This window comes from Delphinapterus leucas, chromosome 2 (genome assembly GCF_059928025.1).
Source record: "Delphinapterus leucas isolate spDelLeu-1000000601 "Yukka" chromosome 2, BTC_Dleu_Yukka2, whole genome shotgun sequence".
NCBI classification, from domain to species: Eukaryota; Metazoa; Chordata; class Mammalia; order Artiodactyla; family Monodontidae; genus Delphinapterus; species Delphinapterus leucas.
Window position 1 is genome coordinate 121,896,108 of NC_143130.1, and position 17,587 is coordinate 121,913,694.

The 17,587-nt window shown below is 38.2% G+C and overlaps 1 protein-coding gene across 1 annotated transcript in view; it reads right to left on the reverse strand.

The window, feature by feature from the left end:
• The window catches only part of SEC23A (SEC23 homolog A, COPII component), a 64,908-nt gene extending 50,507 nt beyond the window's left edge, over positions 1-14,401 (reverse strand). Inside the window, exons 1-7 of the mRNA XM_022570686.3 lie at positions 14,272-14,401; positions 8,940-9,181; positions 7,228-7,285; positions 6,937-7,023; positions 5,459-5,695; positions 1,805-1,884; positions 885-1,029 (exon numbers count right to left, since the gene is read on the reverse strand). Of these exons, the coding sequence (XP_022426394.1) occupies positions 885-1,029; positions 1,805-1,884; positions 5,459-5,695; positions 6,937-7,023; positions 7,228-7,285; positions 8,940-9,160 (828 nt within the window). The 5' untranslated portion in view covers positions 9,161-9,181; positions 14,272-14,401. The remainder of the gene's footprint in view (positions 1-884; positions 1,030-1,804; positions 1,885-5,458; positions 5,696-6,936; positions 7,024-7,227; positions 7,286-8,939; positions 9,182-14,271) is intronic.
• Positions 14,402-17,587: the final 3,186 nt, after the last annotated feature.

Consider the following 17,587-nt stretch of genomic DNA (forward strand, 5'->3'; position numbering starts at 1 on the left):
GAGTGATCAAAGTCATAATCATCAATAATGCGCAAATGAAAATCATGTGCCACCTGAGAGGATACAGTAAGAACAGACCACTACTTCTGTGATATTCCTTCCAATGATGCAATACCTCAATCTAACTGTGACGCTACATCAAGACAAACCTAATTTGAGAGACATTCTATATACTGGCCTGAATCTTCCAAAGTGCCAAGGTCATGAAAGTCAAGGAAAGGCTGAGGATCTATACCAGACTAAAGGAGACTAAACAGACATAACCACTACATACATGCCTCTGAATTAAATACTTTCAGTAAAAGAAATTATTGAGATAACCAGTGAAACTTGAATGAGTTTTGAGAATTAGATGGTAGCAATGTATCAGTGTTATGTATTGTATAATACATCAGTGTATGTATCATATATTTCAAAACCTGACTTTGAAAGTTGTATTATGGTTATGTAGGAGAATATCCTGGTTTATAGGAAATACAACTAAAGTATTCAAGGGGTTGGTAACATCACTTCAGCAACTTAATCTCAAATAGTTCAGAAAAAAAGTCCTTTGCAGCTTTTCTATAAATTTAATAACATTTCAAATTTTAAAAAACATTTTTTAAAAAACTCTTCTAATTACAAAGCTAATATATGTCAAGTGTAAAATTTTCAAATTCTACTTAAAAGTAAAACTCTCCTTAACCCACCACTGTTAACAATTGGGTAAATATCCCTCCAGAAGCCTCTCTATACACAAAAGGATGTACCACAGATCAAACTTTAAATAAAATCACATATGCGCTGTCCTATGACCTGATTTTTCCACCCAACATTATCTTGTACATATCATTCCATACACACACATACACATTTACATTCCAAAACAAAGCTATTGTCACCACCTCAAGTAGTCCTACAGCTATGGAAAGTGCCACCCCAGAGGAACGCAAAGGTCTCTTTCCCTGTGGTACAGGCCACGGGTCTCGCTGCAGTTCTCCCAGAAGATCTGTGAGATTCATGTCTATTTTCTGTACTGGCTGTAAGAACCTGCAAAACAAAATTAAATAAAAATCCATTTATAAATGTTTGTGGGTGAGGGTTTAAGAAACAAATTGTCCACTTTCTTAAAAATAGAGAAAAATAATTCGAATACACAGTAGAACAATGGTTCGCAAACTTTTGTGTACATCAAAATTGGTGGGAGGGTTTGTTTTAACATAGATTGCTGGTTCCAAAGTTTTGTTTCAGTAAGTCTGGGGTGGTGACCAAAAATCTGCCTTTCAAATAAGTTCCCAGGTGATGCTGCCCACTGGTGAAGAACCACATTGAGTACAACTACTATAAATAAAACACTCAAACCAAGTATTACTTTGAGACTGCACCTTCCTTTTACCAATCTAGTAAGTTTTAAGGTTACTGAATTAATTATGAGAAGATACATCAACTCAGTTTTAGTAAGACCACCTCTGATTAGTAAGTTTAGTGGAAAAAGCTACTCCAAGGCTAAGGAGGCAAAATGAAAAGTTTGTGGGGCACTATTTTTGCTTGGCTGCCTTCAACCACAAAAATTAAGTTTTTCTGAACTTAGAAAATCAAGAATATATCAAAACTAAAGAAACTCCTTACACTGTAATAATGAAAAACCAACCTTTTCAGCGATGTGATTCTACCTCAACTCTTTAAAAAGTATACTAATGCAATATTTATATTCCTAAAAATGTTTAACAATATAGTATCACTGAATCCCTACATTCAAGTTAAGGATATAGGATGCTTAAAATAGCCACATGAATTGTAAAATTCTCTTTGCCGTATTTATTACCTATTGGAAGGAGGTGGCTGCTGTACCTGAGGACCACGTGTTGCTTGAGTAACTGGTACTTTAGAGAGCCCCAGCATTTCCTGTAAAGAGATTATTTTTGTGATATCCATTTAATTACTCCCACAAAGATGTATCAAATATTTATGACATGCAAGGTGCTTCTGTAGGCAACAGGAACACAAAAATAAAGAACACAAAGTCTCTTCCCTCAGAAAGCAAAAGTTCTAGTTGGGGAGACTGTCAGGTAAACAGTAATACAATGAAATGATCATCATACGACAGCAAAGTACAAGGTGCTATGTGAGCAAAAAAGAGGGATACTAGCTCAGAAATACTTTATTTCTAATTAAGTAAAAATAAGTTACTGTGTAACTTGAATGTCTATATTTCTTAACTTATCTTCATTCATTCCTTTCAGCAACTATATCTCAATGTGCCAGGTATCTAATGTTGAAAAAAATATATAGTCCCTGACCGTATGGAAATTTATATCTGGTGAAACAGACAAGAGTTAAATCATTAGCTAAATAAGTGTAAAATTGCAACTGTAATAAATATAAAGGAGAGATACAAGGAATTGTATTAATGGGGTTTATAAGGTACACACACCTTGTACGTCTATTCTTCTTAATTTTCTGACTTAATGCCTAACCAAACTGCCAGTTTTGTTCTGAATTTTATATGTATGCAGAATTCCTCTCTAGACACATGAAAATAATGTTATTTTACTAAAATTTTCTTGAATCTAGAAATGCTTAATCATAAAGTAATAGAATAAAAGTATATAACAGAAAATCAGAAAGTCTAAAGATTTGCAAAAAAAAAAAAATATTGAACCAATCCTGCAGTATTTCCTACACTGCTAGAATGAACAGCAACTTTTTACTGAGGACTTATGTGCCAGATTCTGTGCTAAACTCTTTGTATATAATATTTCCTCACAAAATATAATGAAGTAGATTTTTAAATTCCTGCCTTGCAAATGAAAACTGACACTCAGAAGGGCTAAGTAACTTGCCTAAGGTTACAAAACTAGTAAGTAGCAAAGCAAGATATTAGTCTAGATTTTGCTATGAAGCCCTGAAAGAGTTTACACTACACTGAGTGTTCTCACTTACATTATTTCATTTAGTATTAAAATAAAATAATCTGGTAAAATACGTATTGTTTATTCCTTTCCATAGAAGAGGAGAAAACAAGCAAAGAGATCAGCCCAAGATCACACAACTAGAAGAGTTTAAGATTTGAATCCAGAACTATTTGGGGAACAAAGACCAGGCTCTCTTCAACAAGATGGGTAGAGAAGGAAGATAAAAACATTTTGATGGAGAAAAAAATTTAGTTTGCATGCATTCATTGTTTCAAAAAGGCAGATGTTTTATGTATTACATATATATTACATAATTTAAGTAAAATGTATTCTACAATCAGAACTAGAAATAAACTACTTTAAATAAATTTACAGTTTAAAAATAACAGTAATAGCAAACATCTAAAAGCACAATCCATTTAATTTTCATGACTGCCCCGTAAGATACATACCATTATTATCTCCCTTTACACATGAAAAAACTAAGGTATGGGCTTCCCTGGTGGCACAGTGGTTGAGAGTCCGCCTGCCGATGCAGGGGACACGGGTTCGTGCCCCGGTCCGGGAAGATCCCACGTGCCACGGAGCGGCTGGGCCCGTGAGCCATGGCCGCTGAGCCTGCGTGTCTGGAGCCCGTGCTCCGCAACGGGAGAGGCCACAACAGTGAGAGGCCCACGTACCGCAAAAAAAAACAAAAACAGAACTAAGGTACATAGAGGTTAAAACTTGCCCACTCTCTCTTGTCTCATGGAAACAAGTGATCCTCCCCTTCAAGGTACTCTGCTTCTTATGCTCTTGAAGGAATCCCTGTCATGTTTTGTGAAACCTCACTCTCCTCATCTCACTCTTCCTTTCACTCACCATCTTTAGTCTCTTTCTTTTTGTGTATAAACACATTCAAGTGTCCCTCCTAAAGTAAACCTCTTTAACTCAGTCCTCTCTCTCTCAAACTTTCGCACTATCTCCTTCCCTACCTTCAACAACAAACCTCTTGAAAGAACACAGACTCTAATTTTCCCCACTTCCTCAAATCTTAATCACTACTATGATTCACTACCATATTCACTGTTCATTTATCCTCCCCCTCCAAACCTGCATATTCCTCCAGTATTTTCTGTCTCGGTTAACTGCAGCACCACTATCCTAGTCTGCTAAGCTTCAAATTAGTCATCCTCAAAATCTTTTTTTTTTTTTTCATTTTGGGCTACCTGGATGCCTCCAAAGTCTGATTTCATATCTGTCTACTTTATACCAGGATTATCAATCAGGGTAATTTCTCAACTGGGGTTTGTATAAGAATCACTTAGAGGGACTTCCCTGGTGGCACAGTGGTTAAGGATCCACCTGCCAATGCAGCGGACACAGGTTTGAGCCCTGGTCCGGGAAGATCCCACATGCTGTGGAGCAACTAAACCCGTGCGCCACAACTACTGAGCCTGTGCTCTAGAGTCACGAGCCACAACTGCTGAGCCCGCAGGCCTAGAGCCCGTGCTCCACAACAAGAGAAGCCAACACAATGAGAAGCCTGCGCACTGCAATGATGACTCAACACAGCCATAAATAAATACATAAATTTATTAAAAAAAAAAAAAAAGAATCCGCCTGCCAATGCAGGGAACATGGGTTCAATCCCTGGTCCGGGATGATCCCACATGCCTCAGAACAACTAAGCCCATATGCCACAACTACTGAGCCTGCACTCTAGAGCCCACGAGCCACAACTACTGAGCCCACGTGCCACAACTACTGAAGCCCGTGAGCCTAGAGCCCGTGCTCGGCAGCAAGAGAAGCCACTGAATGAGAAGCCCACGCACCGCAGCAAAGAGTAGCCCCCACTCGCCACAACTAGAGAAAGTCTGTACGCAGCAACGAAGACCCAGTGCGGCCAAAAATTAATTAATTAATTAATTTTAAAAAAAGAATCACTTAGAAAGTTTTTCAAAACACTTACATGAACAATCTCTACCCTCTCAACTATCTTCCAGTTGAAGCACATATTCACTCACTCTCTTATGATCAAAATCTCTGGACAGAAAAAGATTTTGAAAAATACACCAAGATGATCCTAGTATGTTACACATAACTCGCTGCCTTGGAAGACAAAGCTTCAATTTGCCGCAAAGATAAAAATGTCCTAGTGTGTGAAAAGATATATATACTCGTGGTTCACCTATTAACTCTCAAGCCTTAAAATATGTACCCTTGCCAAAAGTGTTTTTTTCCTAACTGAGATGTAAAGAAACAAAAGCTAAAATTCTGTGGTTACCTTCTCTCAGTCTTCAGCATGACTCTTCTATAAACCTTTCAAATCTCTAGTAAAATAGCTTCAGTTTCACTCTAAATTTTAAAGATACTTCAAAAGTGAAGGGTCTTCAATCTCTACGATAACAATTTAAGGCAAATGAAAGAACGCTGAGGCCAACACTAAATTTAAAGGCTTTGTTATAATACAATTATATTAGTCATTCATAATATTTTCTAGAAACGTATATCTAGAAGGCATTTACAGACATACATAGAGTGATGTGCACAAACAGGCTAAAACTACCATTCTTGTTGTTTACCTGCAGTTGTTTGGCAGACAGATCTTTTGTTCCTCTGAAGACATAGCTTTTTGAAATGCCCTCACATCCAAGTTCATGAACCTGCACCATTCTCCCAAAAGTAATTAGGCCAACCAAAGCTGTAGGTGGTAAAAGACTTAATGACATCTGCATAGATTCTTTCAGGGCTTGTAAGTCTTCATCTTCCATGCAAGTATCAACCACATAGAGGAATATCAAAGGCATCTGAGGACCACGCTTTTAAAAAATGTTGCGATTAAAAAAAAAATGTTTTAAAAGTATTAACACTTCAGCACAATACATAGGATAATCAATAGAGGACTAATTAAATAATTTACAATAATTTACACAATGGAATCCTAATAAAGCCATTTCAGAAATGAAACAGGTTATATATGCATGGAGAAATATCCAAGACATCATCAAGTGAAAAAGTCAGTTTAAAAACATTATTTATAGTTACATGAAGGAGATTTTCACTTTCAATTTTACTTAACTGCATGAGGTTTCATTTCTTATAATAAGCACTTATTTCTTTTAAAATAAGAAAATAGTAACTATAAAGCTTAAAAGCAAAATTAGGTGATTTTTATAAAATAATTATCTAACCCTGAATTGGATTATAAGAGAACTGGAAACTAGCCAGAGTGGACAAATTACTGACTGGCTCAGTGAACCATATTCTGGTTTCTCTACAACATTCATAAAAAATATTACCTTAATACTTAAATATGTAAATAACTATGTAAAGCTGTTCAGAAAGGGAAGAAAAATGATTTTCCTAACAAGGGCCAATGCAAGAGTAATTTCATTATTAGACTTGGGAATATATCATTAGCCTCGAGCATCATACTGACCAAGTATTTGTAATTGACTTTCCAACTACAAAGCAAAATTGATACTTTACTGTTTATTGATCTATTCGGTATAGCAAACCACACCCCCCCCCCAATACCTTGGCCACCTTTCAAATAACTACAACAGAAATTACCTTACTCAAACTGACCTTGACAGTTCTTACCTTTGAAATTCTCAATCAATTCAATGTGAGAATCAAGAATGATGCCTTTTGGGCTTCCCTGGTGGCGCAGTGGTTGAGAATCTGCCTGCTAATGCAGGGGACACGGGTTCGAGCCCTGGTCTGGGAGGATCCCACATGCCGCGGAGCAACTAGGCCTGTGAGCCACAACTACTGAGCCTGCGCGTCTGGAGCCTGTGCTCCGCAACAAGAGAGGCCGCAATAGTGAGAGGCCCGTGCACGGCGATGAAGAGTGGCCCCCACTTGCCACAACTAGAGAAAGCCCTCGCACAGAAATGAAGACCCAACACAGCAAAAATAAATTAATTACTAAACTCCTACCCCCAACATCTTCTTAAAAAAAAAATGATGCCTTTTAAGTCAGCTCAATTTAACAGTTATTTTGGTATAAATTACTGGATATTTTAAATTTCTTAAAGAGTTACTCTTATGTTCTTACCAGAACTACATATTCAATGCTAGAAAACTGAGGTAAAAGTTCAGCAGGTTGATTCAGTTCAGATATACCAGCGTAAGTAGGTGGAAACTGCAGGTAGAAAAAAAAATTTTTTTTAATAAATTATTTGTGTGAAATTTTAAACTGAAAATAATTATTTCCTGATCATTTAATTATTAAAAAAGGTAGTTTCATCATATATAAAGTTATTTTATCTTTATTTTTAAATATGCATCTTTCTGCATATTTAGAGCAGTATTATAGCATTAACATCTGCAACAGGGGTTTTCTTACCTGATTCCTTTGATAACAAAAGTTGCAAGCCCAGAGTTTTGCTCGATAATCCACTTGACTGTTTTAAGAAAAGATACAATAGCTCATGGTTCAGTTAAATTGTACAATAATCCTAATTTCAATAAAATTAATTTCTTTCTGAAAATGAATATATTCAAATTGATATCAAAGCAATCTTTAAAAGCCATGTATTTTTAGGTGTTTTCTTTTCCTCCAAATGGCTCAGTAACTTCTAAACTTAGATCTAGAAAGCATTTATTCAATAAAAATATATTTATTGAATGCCATTATTCTAGGTGCTGATAAAGAAGTAAACAAGATCATAGGTCCCTGTTATCACAGAGTTTATATTGTAGAAGAGAAAGACAATAAACAAGTAAACGCATAAACACAGAAGATACTTTTAGATAGCGATAATAAAGATTAAAGATAACAAAGCAGGACATGAGAATGTATTTGGAAGGGCTACTATAAAGGAAAGCCTTCATTAATAAACAACTGAAGGGCTTCCCTGGTGGCGCAGTGGTTAAGAACCCGCCTGCCAATGCAGAGGTCACGGGTTTGATCCCTGGTCCAGGAAGATCCCACATGCTGCGAAGCAACTAAGCCTGTGTGCCACAGCTACTGAGCCTGTGCTCTAGAGCCCGTGAGCCACAACTACTAAAGCCCGCACGCCCCAGGGCCTGCATGCCACGAGAGAAGCCACAATAATGAGAAGCCCGCGCAACACAATGAAAAGCCCTCTCGCCGCAACTAGAGAAAGTCTGCGCGCAGCAACAAAGACCCAAACGCAGCCAAAAAAAATAAAAATAAAAAAATAAACAACTGACATGTAATCAGAATGAAAAGAAACCAGTCACAGGAAAATCTGGGGGCAAAGCAATCCAGGCAGCACATATAGCTATTGCACAAAGTCTGTGGTAGAAGTAAGTTAGGTATATCCAAGGATAAGAGAGAGGGTAAGGTATAATGCAGATGAAAATAAAGAAAATGGATGATACAAGATGAAGGCAGAAATACACAAAGGATAGATCATATAGGGTCTTATAGGTCTTGATAAGGGCTATGGATGTTTCATTCCAAGTGTAATAAGTATCTATTGAACAATTTTAATAATCTGATATCCATTTGTAAAACTCTAGCTTCTGAGTGGAGAAGAGACTGCTGAAAAGCAAGAATGGAAACAGGAAGACCAGTTAGGAGGATAATGAAACCATCCAGGAAAAAGATGGTATATTTTGAAGTATCATGTTCTAGCAGAGAGTAAGAGACAGAATCCTGATTGTTCTGGAGATGGAATCAACCAGATTTGCTAGTGGACTGAGTGGAGAGAGAGGGAGCAGAAAGAGGAATAAAAGTTAATTCTTGAGAGTCTGGCTTATGTAACAAGAAATCATAACATTTTTCAAACACCATACCACTCAATTATGACCTTTCAAATGACACAAGATGGGTTGGTTGCCAGCATCAGTATCTAGAGAATACTGATAGAATCTAACAGTTTACACAGTGACAACTTTGCATTTTGGTTTCTTATCAACTCTCTACAACTAGAATGATCCTAAGATTTTATAGCTCTTTGGATCTGACTACCTTAATTTGAAAAAATAACTATAATCAAAAACAAAGATATTCTTATATAAATGAGCAAGAAAGAAACTACATTTTTTTAAATCATAGTGACATGAGTTTTTTCCATATACTTTAATTACCATAAGGGATTCAAAACTGCACGGCAAGTGGTCCTACTACACAGAACAGGTTCATATTGAATGGGTGGCAAATCTGGTCTCTCCTTCAGTGGTGTAAATAAGGCTGCTACTGGAACGACCATTCTTGTAGCTTCCAGTCGACTTGATGGCCAAACATTCCAACTAAATCGGACTCCATCTCGTTCTTCATTTTGTTGGATGAATTCCAAATAGGTTGTCATCGTAGAGCTTGATTCTTATTTCTGTAACAAAATTAAAGGATATTTTTAAATCCTCTTAAGAAAATTCAAAATAAGTATGTTTTTCCCACTTCCAGCAATATTAATCCATTAGAAATCATAACCAAATGAAAATATTTATCTCAAAAAAAATTAGCAAACAACAATGACCACAATTATAACAAAATAATGAACGGCTCTACAGAACCCAATGCATATTAGGCCCAATGAGAGGTATTTTATCGTTTTTTATTCACTCCCAAAAAAAACTATGGCAAAAAATAATAAATAATAAAATAGATGTCCTATTGATTTAGGCAAAAATGGGGGAAAATCTAGATCCTAAGTTTTCCATATCAGCCTTGTGAGTTACATTATTCTAATACATAGATTGTCAAAAACATTAAATTCTAAAACTCACATGCTTTTCTACCCAGAAAGTAGTAAGTTTCCACTAAAATTGCTAGAAAAGAATATTTAAGGGTGCAAAACAAAAATATTTTTCTAAAACTAGGTACTTCTATTTTAGACAGGTAATTTTTTATCATGCATCATTTAACCTCTCTTGCAGAAACTTAATTCAGAATATTTTTAACATTCCAACTTAAGAGAGCATTTTAAACTCTAATTTGAGATATATAATTTCAATATAATCATTTAACTTTACCACTGGAAGAGGGAGATGCCACTCTGGTTAGTGCCCAGTATCAAGAGACATCTCCATCTTGTTATTCTTTAGCTTCCTGACTAGGATGCCAGCTCTCCTACCTGGGAAGCAGTTCTATCTATCTCATGCTCTCAAAATGCAACAATGGTTAGTGATGGAAGGAAACTGTAAAATTTAAAGGTCTGAGAAGATAGAATTTCAAGTACTATGTGGCTGGCTAAAAGACTTGTGGGAGAGATGAATGGCATCAAGAACCGAAGAATTATGAAGGTAGAGTGCCAACAGAGGCAACATGGATGCTGAAGTAGCTAAGAACAACAATGGGATGAGGAGCTGATTTTAAAATGTAAGTAAGGGAAGAAAAGGTATTATTAGATATAATAACAATTTTAATTTTAGAAAAATGTCCAAATATATTTTAGTAATACAAATTACAGAAAGCGAAGCTTAACAAATCTGAAGTATCTTAAGCAGCTAAGACCTTGCCTTTCTCTAAAAGAGATGTTATATGCCAAATATATCTCAATTAAAAAATAATAAAATAAAAATTAAACACTGTATTTCCTCCCATCAGAATTTCAGAGACAGCTAAGGAATTTTATGCTATTCAAAAGCGATCATGTATTTTTCAAAGATTGATAAAGGGTAGGGAGAAATCCTAAGATATCTAGATTTGTTTAGAAAAGATTATCTTAAAGCTAAATACAGGAGACAGCTTTGAGAAAGATAATATGAGCTTTCAAGAAAAAGTGGCTGTTGAAAGATAATGATAAAACAAAGGTCTGGGATAATCAGAGAGGAGTTAGAAGATGCCAACCTCAGTTTTTGGTTTTTTTTTTGCGGTACGCGGGCCTCTCACTGTTGTGGCCTCTCCCGTTGTGGAGCACAGGCTCCAGACGCACAGGCTCAGCGGCCATGGCTCACGGGCCCAGCCGCTCCGCGGCATGTGGGATCTTCCCGGACCGGGGCACGAACCCGTGTCCCCTGCATCGGCAGGCGGACTCTCAACCACTGCGCCACCAGGGAAGCCCCCCAACCTCAGTTTTAACACAGGCAACAATAAGAGGAGAAACAACCTCCTCTGGGAGAGAAATGGTTTTTAGCAACAGCTTCCATGCTACAGATGTGAGTATAAATTCTAGGAGTATGCAATCCCTCCCATTATTTCTACAGAACATAAAGCAAATGAAGTTTTCTGTTTATTACTTAATTGCATCTATAATCTGAGATACATCTAAAATGCATCACCAAAAAGCATCAAAAGACTATTAAAATATACTCAACCAATCAGCGTTGTTCATTTGAACGACAAGACACAAAAAATGTTTTAAGTGACTATTTTCTCAATTCTCCAAGAATAGTATATAACTAGTACTTTGTCATATTTGTCATATATTTTCTTAAAAATGGATGAAGTGAGCCTGTCACCTGCAAAACCATTCACAGTATTTGTTGCCAATGATAAAATCTGAGCTTTCTCAAATTTAAATTAAAACATTAAAATTTTTTAAAACTTGTACCTAATACCATGAGCTTCACAACTTCCTAATATGTAAAGATTTTGCTGATGAGACCAGTAGCGATAATAATATGATTTTAAATATATTATATAATGAAACATGCCAACATTTGGAAGATACACATTATTCAGTGAAGCAAGAGCTCCCAAATGATCTTTTCATGATGTTACAAAATCATGCATGGGTAAATGATCCATTCAAAGTGTAGGACAGACCAATGGGTTATAACACAATAAGTACAAAAAGTTCATTTTTAAGGTTTCAGACTCCACACTGCAATTAACCCTTGATTTCTTAATTAAAACTGTCGAGTTTGGGTATAGTATCAAAGAATATGCACATTTTTTAATACGAAAAAGCTATTAATATTATCTCTCCTTTTTCCAACTACGTACCTATGTGAAGCCAGACTTCCTTCACACAATTCAACCAAAACAACATATTACAATAGACTGCAAAGCAGTAGATATAAAAATCTACCTGTCTTCTATTAAGCCAGGTTTTTCTTTTTTTTCTGCATCCTATAATACTCTTAAGTATTATATGCTTTATAATGCTTAAGAGTATAAAGAGGTCTTGGGACTTCCCTGGTGGTGCAGTGGTTAAGAATCCTCCTGCCAATGCAGGGGACACGGGTTCAAGCCCTGGTCCAGGAAGGTCCCACAGGCCGTGCCCGTGAGCCACAATTACTGAGCCCGCGTGCTGCAACTACTGAAGCCCATGCGCTTAGAGCCCGTGCTCCGCAACAAGAGAAGCCACTGCAATAAGAAGCCTGTGCACCGCAACGAAGAGCAGCAGCCCCGCTCGCCACAACTAGAGAAAGCCCGCGCAGCAACGAAGACCCAACACAGCCAAAAATAAATAAATAAATTTATAAGTGCATCCATTCTTTAAAAAAAAAAAAAAGAGTATAATGAGGTCTTGAGAATCACCTCCTTAGGACTCTGGGGCTTAATTCAAAATCTGGGAGCCTAGTAGAGAAAGGCTCTATGAAACTTAGCATGAAGACATCTACACACAGGCAATAGCCAGATTTAAGTTTCTACAACAGGTAACAAACCTGGATTGTAACTCCACATCCTTACTTTTTATTGAGACGTACTAAATATCACCTGAGTTACATTTGAGTACAATTCCCCTCCTCTTCCTCACTCTTTTTCCTCTCAGTCTCTCTGCTCTAAGATTATATTTGTTCACTAAATCACACTTATTTCCTACCTTCTCACTTTCCAGCAGTGGTTTGAAAAAGTCCCACCTGTTTCTTCTTAACTGGTCCAATTACATAGGCATGCAAAACACCCCCCCAACTTCCCTCACCTTTCCAAGGGAGAAATTACTCAATCTTAAAATCACTCATTCTAGTACAAATTTTGCCAGGTTTGGTCCCATAGTCAACAATAGCATATCTGAAATAAAGTCCTGTTACAAACCAGCTTTTTATAAAATGGCATTATTTGATAAGCATTCTCTCCTCTGATATTATGTTTGTCTAAAAGCATAAAGCTAAATAAATACGATTCAAACACTATATTAGGATGCAGACTTAATATACTAGGTGTTATATATTTTTTTAAGTGGCACAAACACAAAAGACCATTCTAAAGAAATGTCTCATTTTTCAGCACAACTTATAATCATTGGGAGTTACCTTAGTTAAATACTTACTCATGGTATAACTAAAAGGAAAGAAGCATTAAGTCACTTTAACCTAGAACATCAGATATGTGCCCACAGTATTTTAAAAGGCTTTACCTATTCAATAATAATTAAAAGTTTTTAAATATTCCGATTTTAGCCCATTTATAGATAACTAAGTGCAAAACATTGTAAATTGCAAGTAAAATTTGAGTTTCTTCCAATCAGATATATTTGTTAACAATTATATGTGCCTCTCCCACTTTTCTGTCCTAAAATCTTCAATGAAGTGTCTTCAACTACTTCCCATGACTAGATTTATTATATTGGAAAAATAGCTTAACCCCTCTGATCCTCAATTTCTCATCTGTAAGATCAGGGGTTTGGGTTAGAAAACTACAAGACCCCTTCTAAATCTAAAATTCTGAGCCTATTAAAAATGACTGGAATTCCAAAATGATGTCCATTAGACTACTGGAGAAGGGAGAGAAGGAAGACTTAACACGCATTTATATTTAAATCTAAAACTTCTTTTAACCAAGTTAACTTGGCTAGTTATCCACGACTTTGAGGGGTGTAACTTGAGTAAGTTCACGTGAAAACACGAATTCAACTTACTCAATCCAGTGATTACATGCAGATTTAACTATGACTTTTCCCTTCCCACCAGAACGGGAAAACACTTAGGGCTGAATGAAGTAGGTACAATTGGTCTAATCTGATAACTGAAGTCTATTTGTAATCAAGGCCCAAGGTGTTAGCTATACCTGGCACTTTTCTCCTTATCCCCTTTAACCCAAGGCCGAACTACGGGTGACGAAGTCACCTCGGTTCAAAGTCTAGGGCTCTTCAGCTCAGGCAGGGAATGAACCAAGAAGTCAAAGTACCTAGAAGCGGTGATGGTGGGGTGGGGAAGGCAGATCGGCCGGGAGCGGAGGGTGGGGTGCTGGGGGAGATGCCCAAACTGCTGTTTTTCACCCGACTCCCATCTTTCGCACCTGATACAGGTCAGGTGGGTGAGGGGGCCAGGTTCCCAGGCCCAGAGAGAACTAAGCAGAGGGTGGTGGGTGAGAGAGTGACAAGTTCAGGGTTCCAGGCAGCCCCGCCGGGCCGGCTCGCAGCCCCGGCGCACGCCGCCTGCCCCGGGGCACCAAGACGGCAGAGCAGGCACCACCCTTGAGACCCCTGCCCGCGGACCCGCCGCCGCACAGCCGCCCCTCCCCCGCTTCCCACTGAGCGCCCGCGGACCCCCAAGGGAGCCGAGAGGAGGCAGCCCTGAAGTGGATCCTTACCACAGTGCCACCACGTACGAGATCCGCGCCTGTCGCAGCCTCGGCCTTACAAAATCCGCCCTCTCCGCCGAGCCAGAGAAGCCGTGGCACCGCAATCAGGGACGGCGCCGCCCCGCCCCCGGCCTCGGCGCAGAACTCTGCGGGACTAACATGGCTGGTGCCGCTTCTGCCACGTCAAAGGGGGAGGCGGGGCGGGGCGTGAAGGGGCGTGAGGGGGAGGGGACGGTTCTGGGGGCGGGGCGACCGGGCCAGGGAACTGAAGGGGAGGGTGCGGGACCAGGGCGGGGCGTGGGGAGGGGATAGGGAGAGGAAAAGGGAGGGGAAGAGGAGGGGACCAGAGCTAGAGGGGCGGGGTGACAATGCCAAACCTAACAGGGGTACTCAGGAGGGGCGGGGAGGGGAACGGGACCTGGTGGAACTGGAGCGCGAGGGTGGGGTGCGCCGTGGCCCTCCGGTCCCCTCTACCCGGAGCCATGGCGGCTCCCACTCCCCGCAGGTCTCATGATGTGTGACCTTCTGTCGCCAGACTCCTCAGCTTGCTGAGAGAAATGGAGGTGTCCTCTAGGAGAGTGGTCCCCAAACTTTCTGGCACCAGGGACCGGTTTTGTGGAAGATAATTTTTCGGCGGTGGAGGGGGAATGGTTCAGGCAGTAATGTGAGCGATGGGGAGCGGCAGATTAAGCGTCCATTACTCCGCGCTGCTCACCTCCTGCTGTGCAGCTGGGTTCCTAACGGGCCGCAGACAGGTGAGGGTGGGGGCTTGGGGACCCCTGCTCTAGGACATCCTCTCCTCTAGGGCCCGGGTTGATTCCAAGAAACACAGGCTGCATCGCCGCTGAAAAAGCAAAGTGAGAAGTTCGTTCTTTCACTTAGTGCAACAAACATTTACTGAACGTCTATCTACTTTGTGCCAGGCACAGTAGCGATGCTGTGATATGATGTAGGCAAAACAGCCAAATGTCTGGTCTGGAAGAATTTATATACTATTTATTCCTGTATTATTCCTGTATTCCTAGTCAGTTTACCTCTTTCCTCCTACACTGCCTCTGCCACCTCTCCCCCTATACACACACACACACACACACACACACACACTACAATCTTTGGCTGATTAATCTTGATGTGTTTTCTGCTTTTCTTTCCAAGAAAAGAACTGAGCAAAATGGGACAGACAGAAACTGGTTGGAAAGGCATTCGAGCTTGGTGGTCTCAGGCAACCCCACCCTTCAGTGAGGGGTTGCTCACGGAATTATTTCCAGATAGGTCAACACCTAAAATCCTGCAAAGCTTAGCCCTATAAGCATTTTATGGAATAGAGAAAAAGATCAATTTTTTGTGCTTTCAAGCTTATATTCACAAGAAATAAGATATGCAGCAAACATATATTTTACTTCCTCTAAGATTGTTTTGTAAGGTAAAAGAGTATTAGTTTGCTTATCAAATTTTAATACAATCCTGAAGAGGAAATGGGAATCAGAAGCCAAAATTCTGTAAAGGCCTGCAAATAAAGTGGGCTCACGATACTACCTTAACAAGGATTCTTGGCTGAAAGTACAGCAAGTAAATAGCTGTAGACAATGATGTAAAGGTGGAATAAGGACATTCGCAAAAAGAAACAAGATCTAGGAATGAGTAGGGTAAATAGACATAGGAATTCAGTGAGGAATACACCAAAGTATAGCACCTTCGGTAATTTCATTATTTTATGGCCCCCAGAAAGGGATCTTTGCCATCCAGCTCAATGAAGTCTAAGAAGTCATAATGCCTATGTATTCAGCTGAACAAAAGGCTTTTGTTTCCTATTACAATGAAATAAATGTTATGATGGGTAACAAATTCATTCATATCTGTCTTTATGTGCTTAAAGGTGAATGAGTTTAAGAATTTAACCTTTGTACATATCATCAGGATCCATTAGACCCAAACTTTGGTTTTCTGAGATTTCCTCTTTTGGGAGTACTATTTGTAAGGATTCATTTTTTTCATGACTTTTATTCTTTCTTAAAGGTCTTCCAAAAAACAAAGAGAAAACTTATTTTTTTAAAAAATAGGATAAAACTTTCTCTATTTGCAGTGGTCATATGGGTCATTTGGACTCTTGTAAATCTAGGATACATCATGGAATCTTACTGATCTTATTTTTCCTATGTCCTGCAACATTCTCCTACTTCATCATCCATGGAACTATTTCATCATTACTCATTAATTGTTCCAAATCATGCTTCAAAATATACTAAAATAATAAGAAAATGGAAAATGATAGAATTACCTAAGATGATAGAATAGTGAAGTAAGTCATCACTATTGCATTATCCTTCAGTTTTCTTTTTGCAATGCTCAAAGTACTGCATCATCTTTCTAGATCTTTGTACTATGCTTTAGCTCTTATTGAATATAGTTGAGAATTCAGAATTCAGAAGATTAATGCTGAGATAGAGAACAGCACTCTAGACCCTAATAACCTTAAACTAGGAATCTTTAGATGACCACCACCTAACTGAATTTTTCAAACTCAAGAATTAATTAGTAAAAAATATATTTCTAAGGACAAAAAGAAAACGTGGTATTATCTACTTACTCATTCAAAAGGAATAACTCCATTCCACAAGATTTTGCAGCAAACATCTGGATAATCTCATTTTGTTAAGAGTACATATGATAGTATTCTTTCACCTTTTATGATGTTTATATGGATACATTTACTTGATATGATATATGATACATATATATATACACAACTGCACAAATGATATGATATATGATACATATATATATACACAACTGCACAAATGATAGTGGCAGTTGTGTATACAAAGATGATAAGAAGGAAATAGATAATCTAGAAATTAAAAATTCTTTGAGTTGCTCATTTATAAAACTAAAAATACAAATGTTTTGCAGCTAAGTAGCAAAGAAGATGGCTGTCCTCTCTTCAACAAAATGATGAGCCTTTAAATGTTTCAAAAAATTCTACAAGTCTTGTGTTTTGATAATGCAACTGCAAAAAGAATCAGAAGCAACAATAAGCTAGTATGCAGTAGTGATGTATTTGGAATCTGCAGTCACTATTTACAAGATGAGTATGCTCCAGACTCAGCATCATGGATAATGTGTAGGTAGTTGCATTTAGAGGACATTGCCCATTTTGGATATATCTTCAAAACCAGGAAAATATGGAATAAAAACTAGGGTTTTCTATGTTTAGATACTTAAATGTCCAATAAAGTTGTTTTTCATTATCCCTTTACTCTTTTTTTATAACAGCTTTATTGAATATCCCTTTACTCTAATGTGTATAAATTATTCATGAAATGAC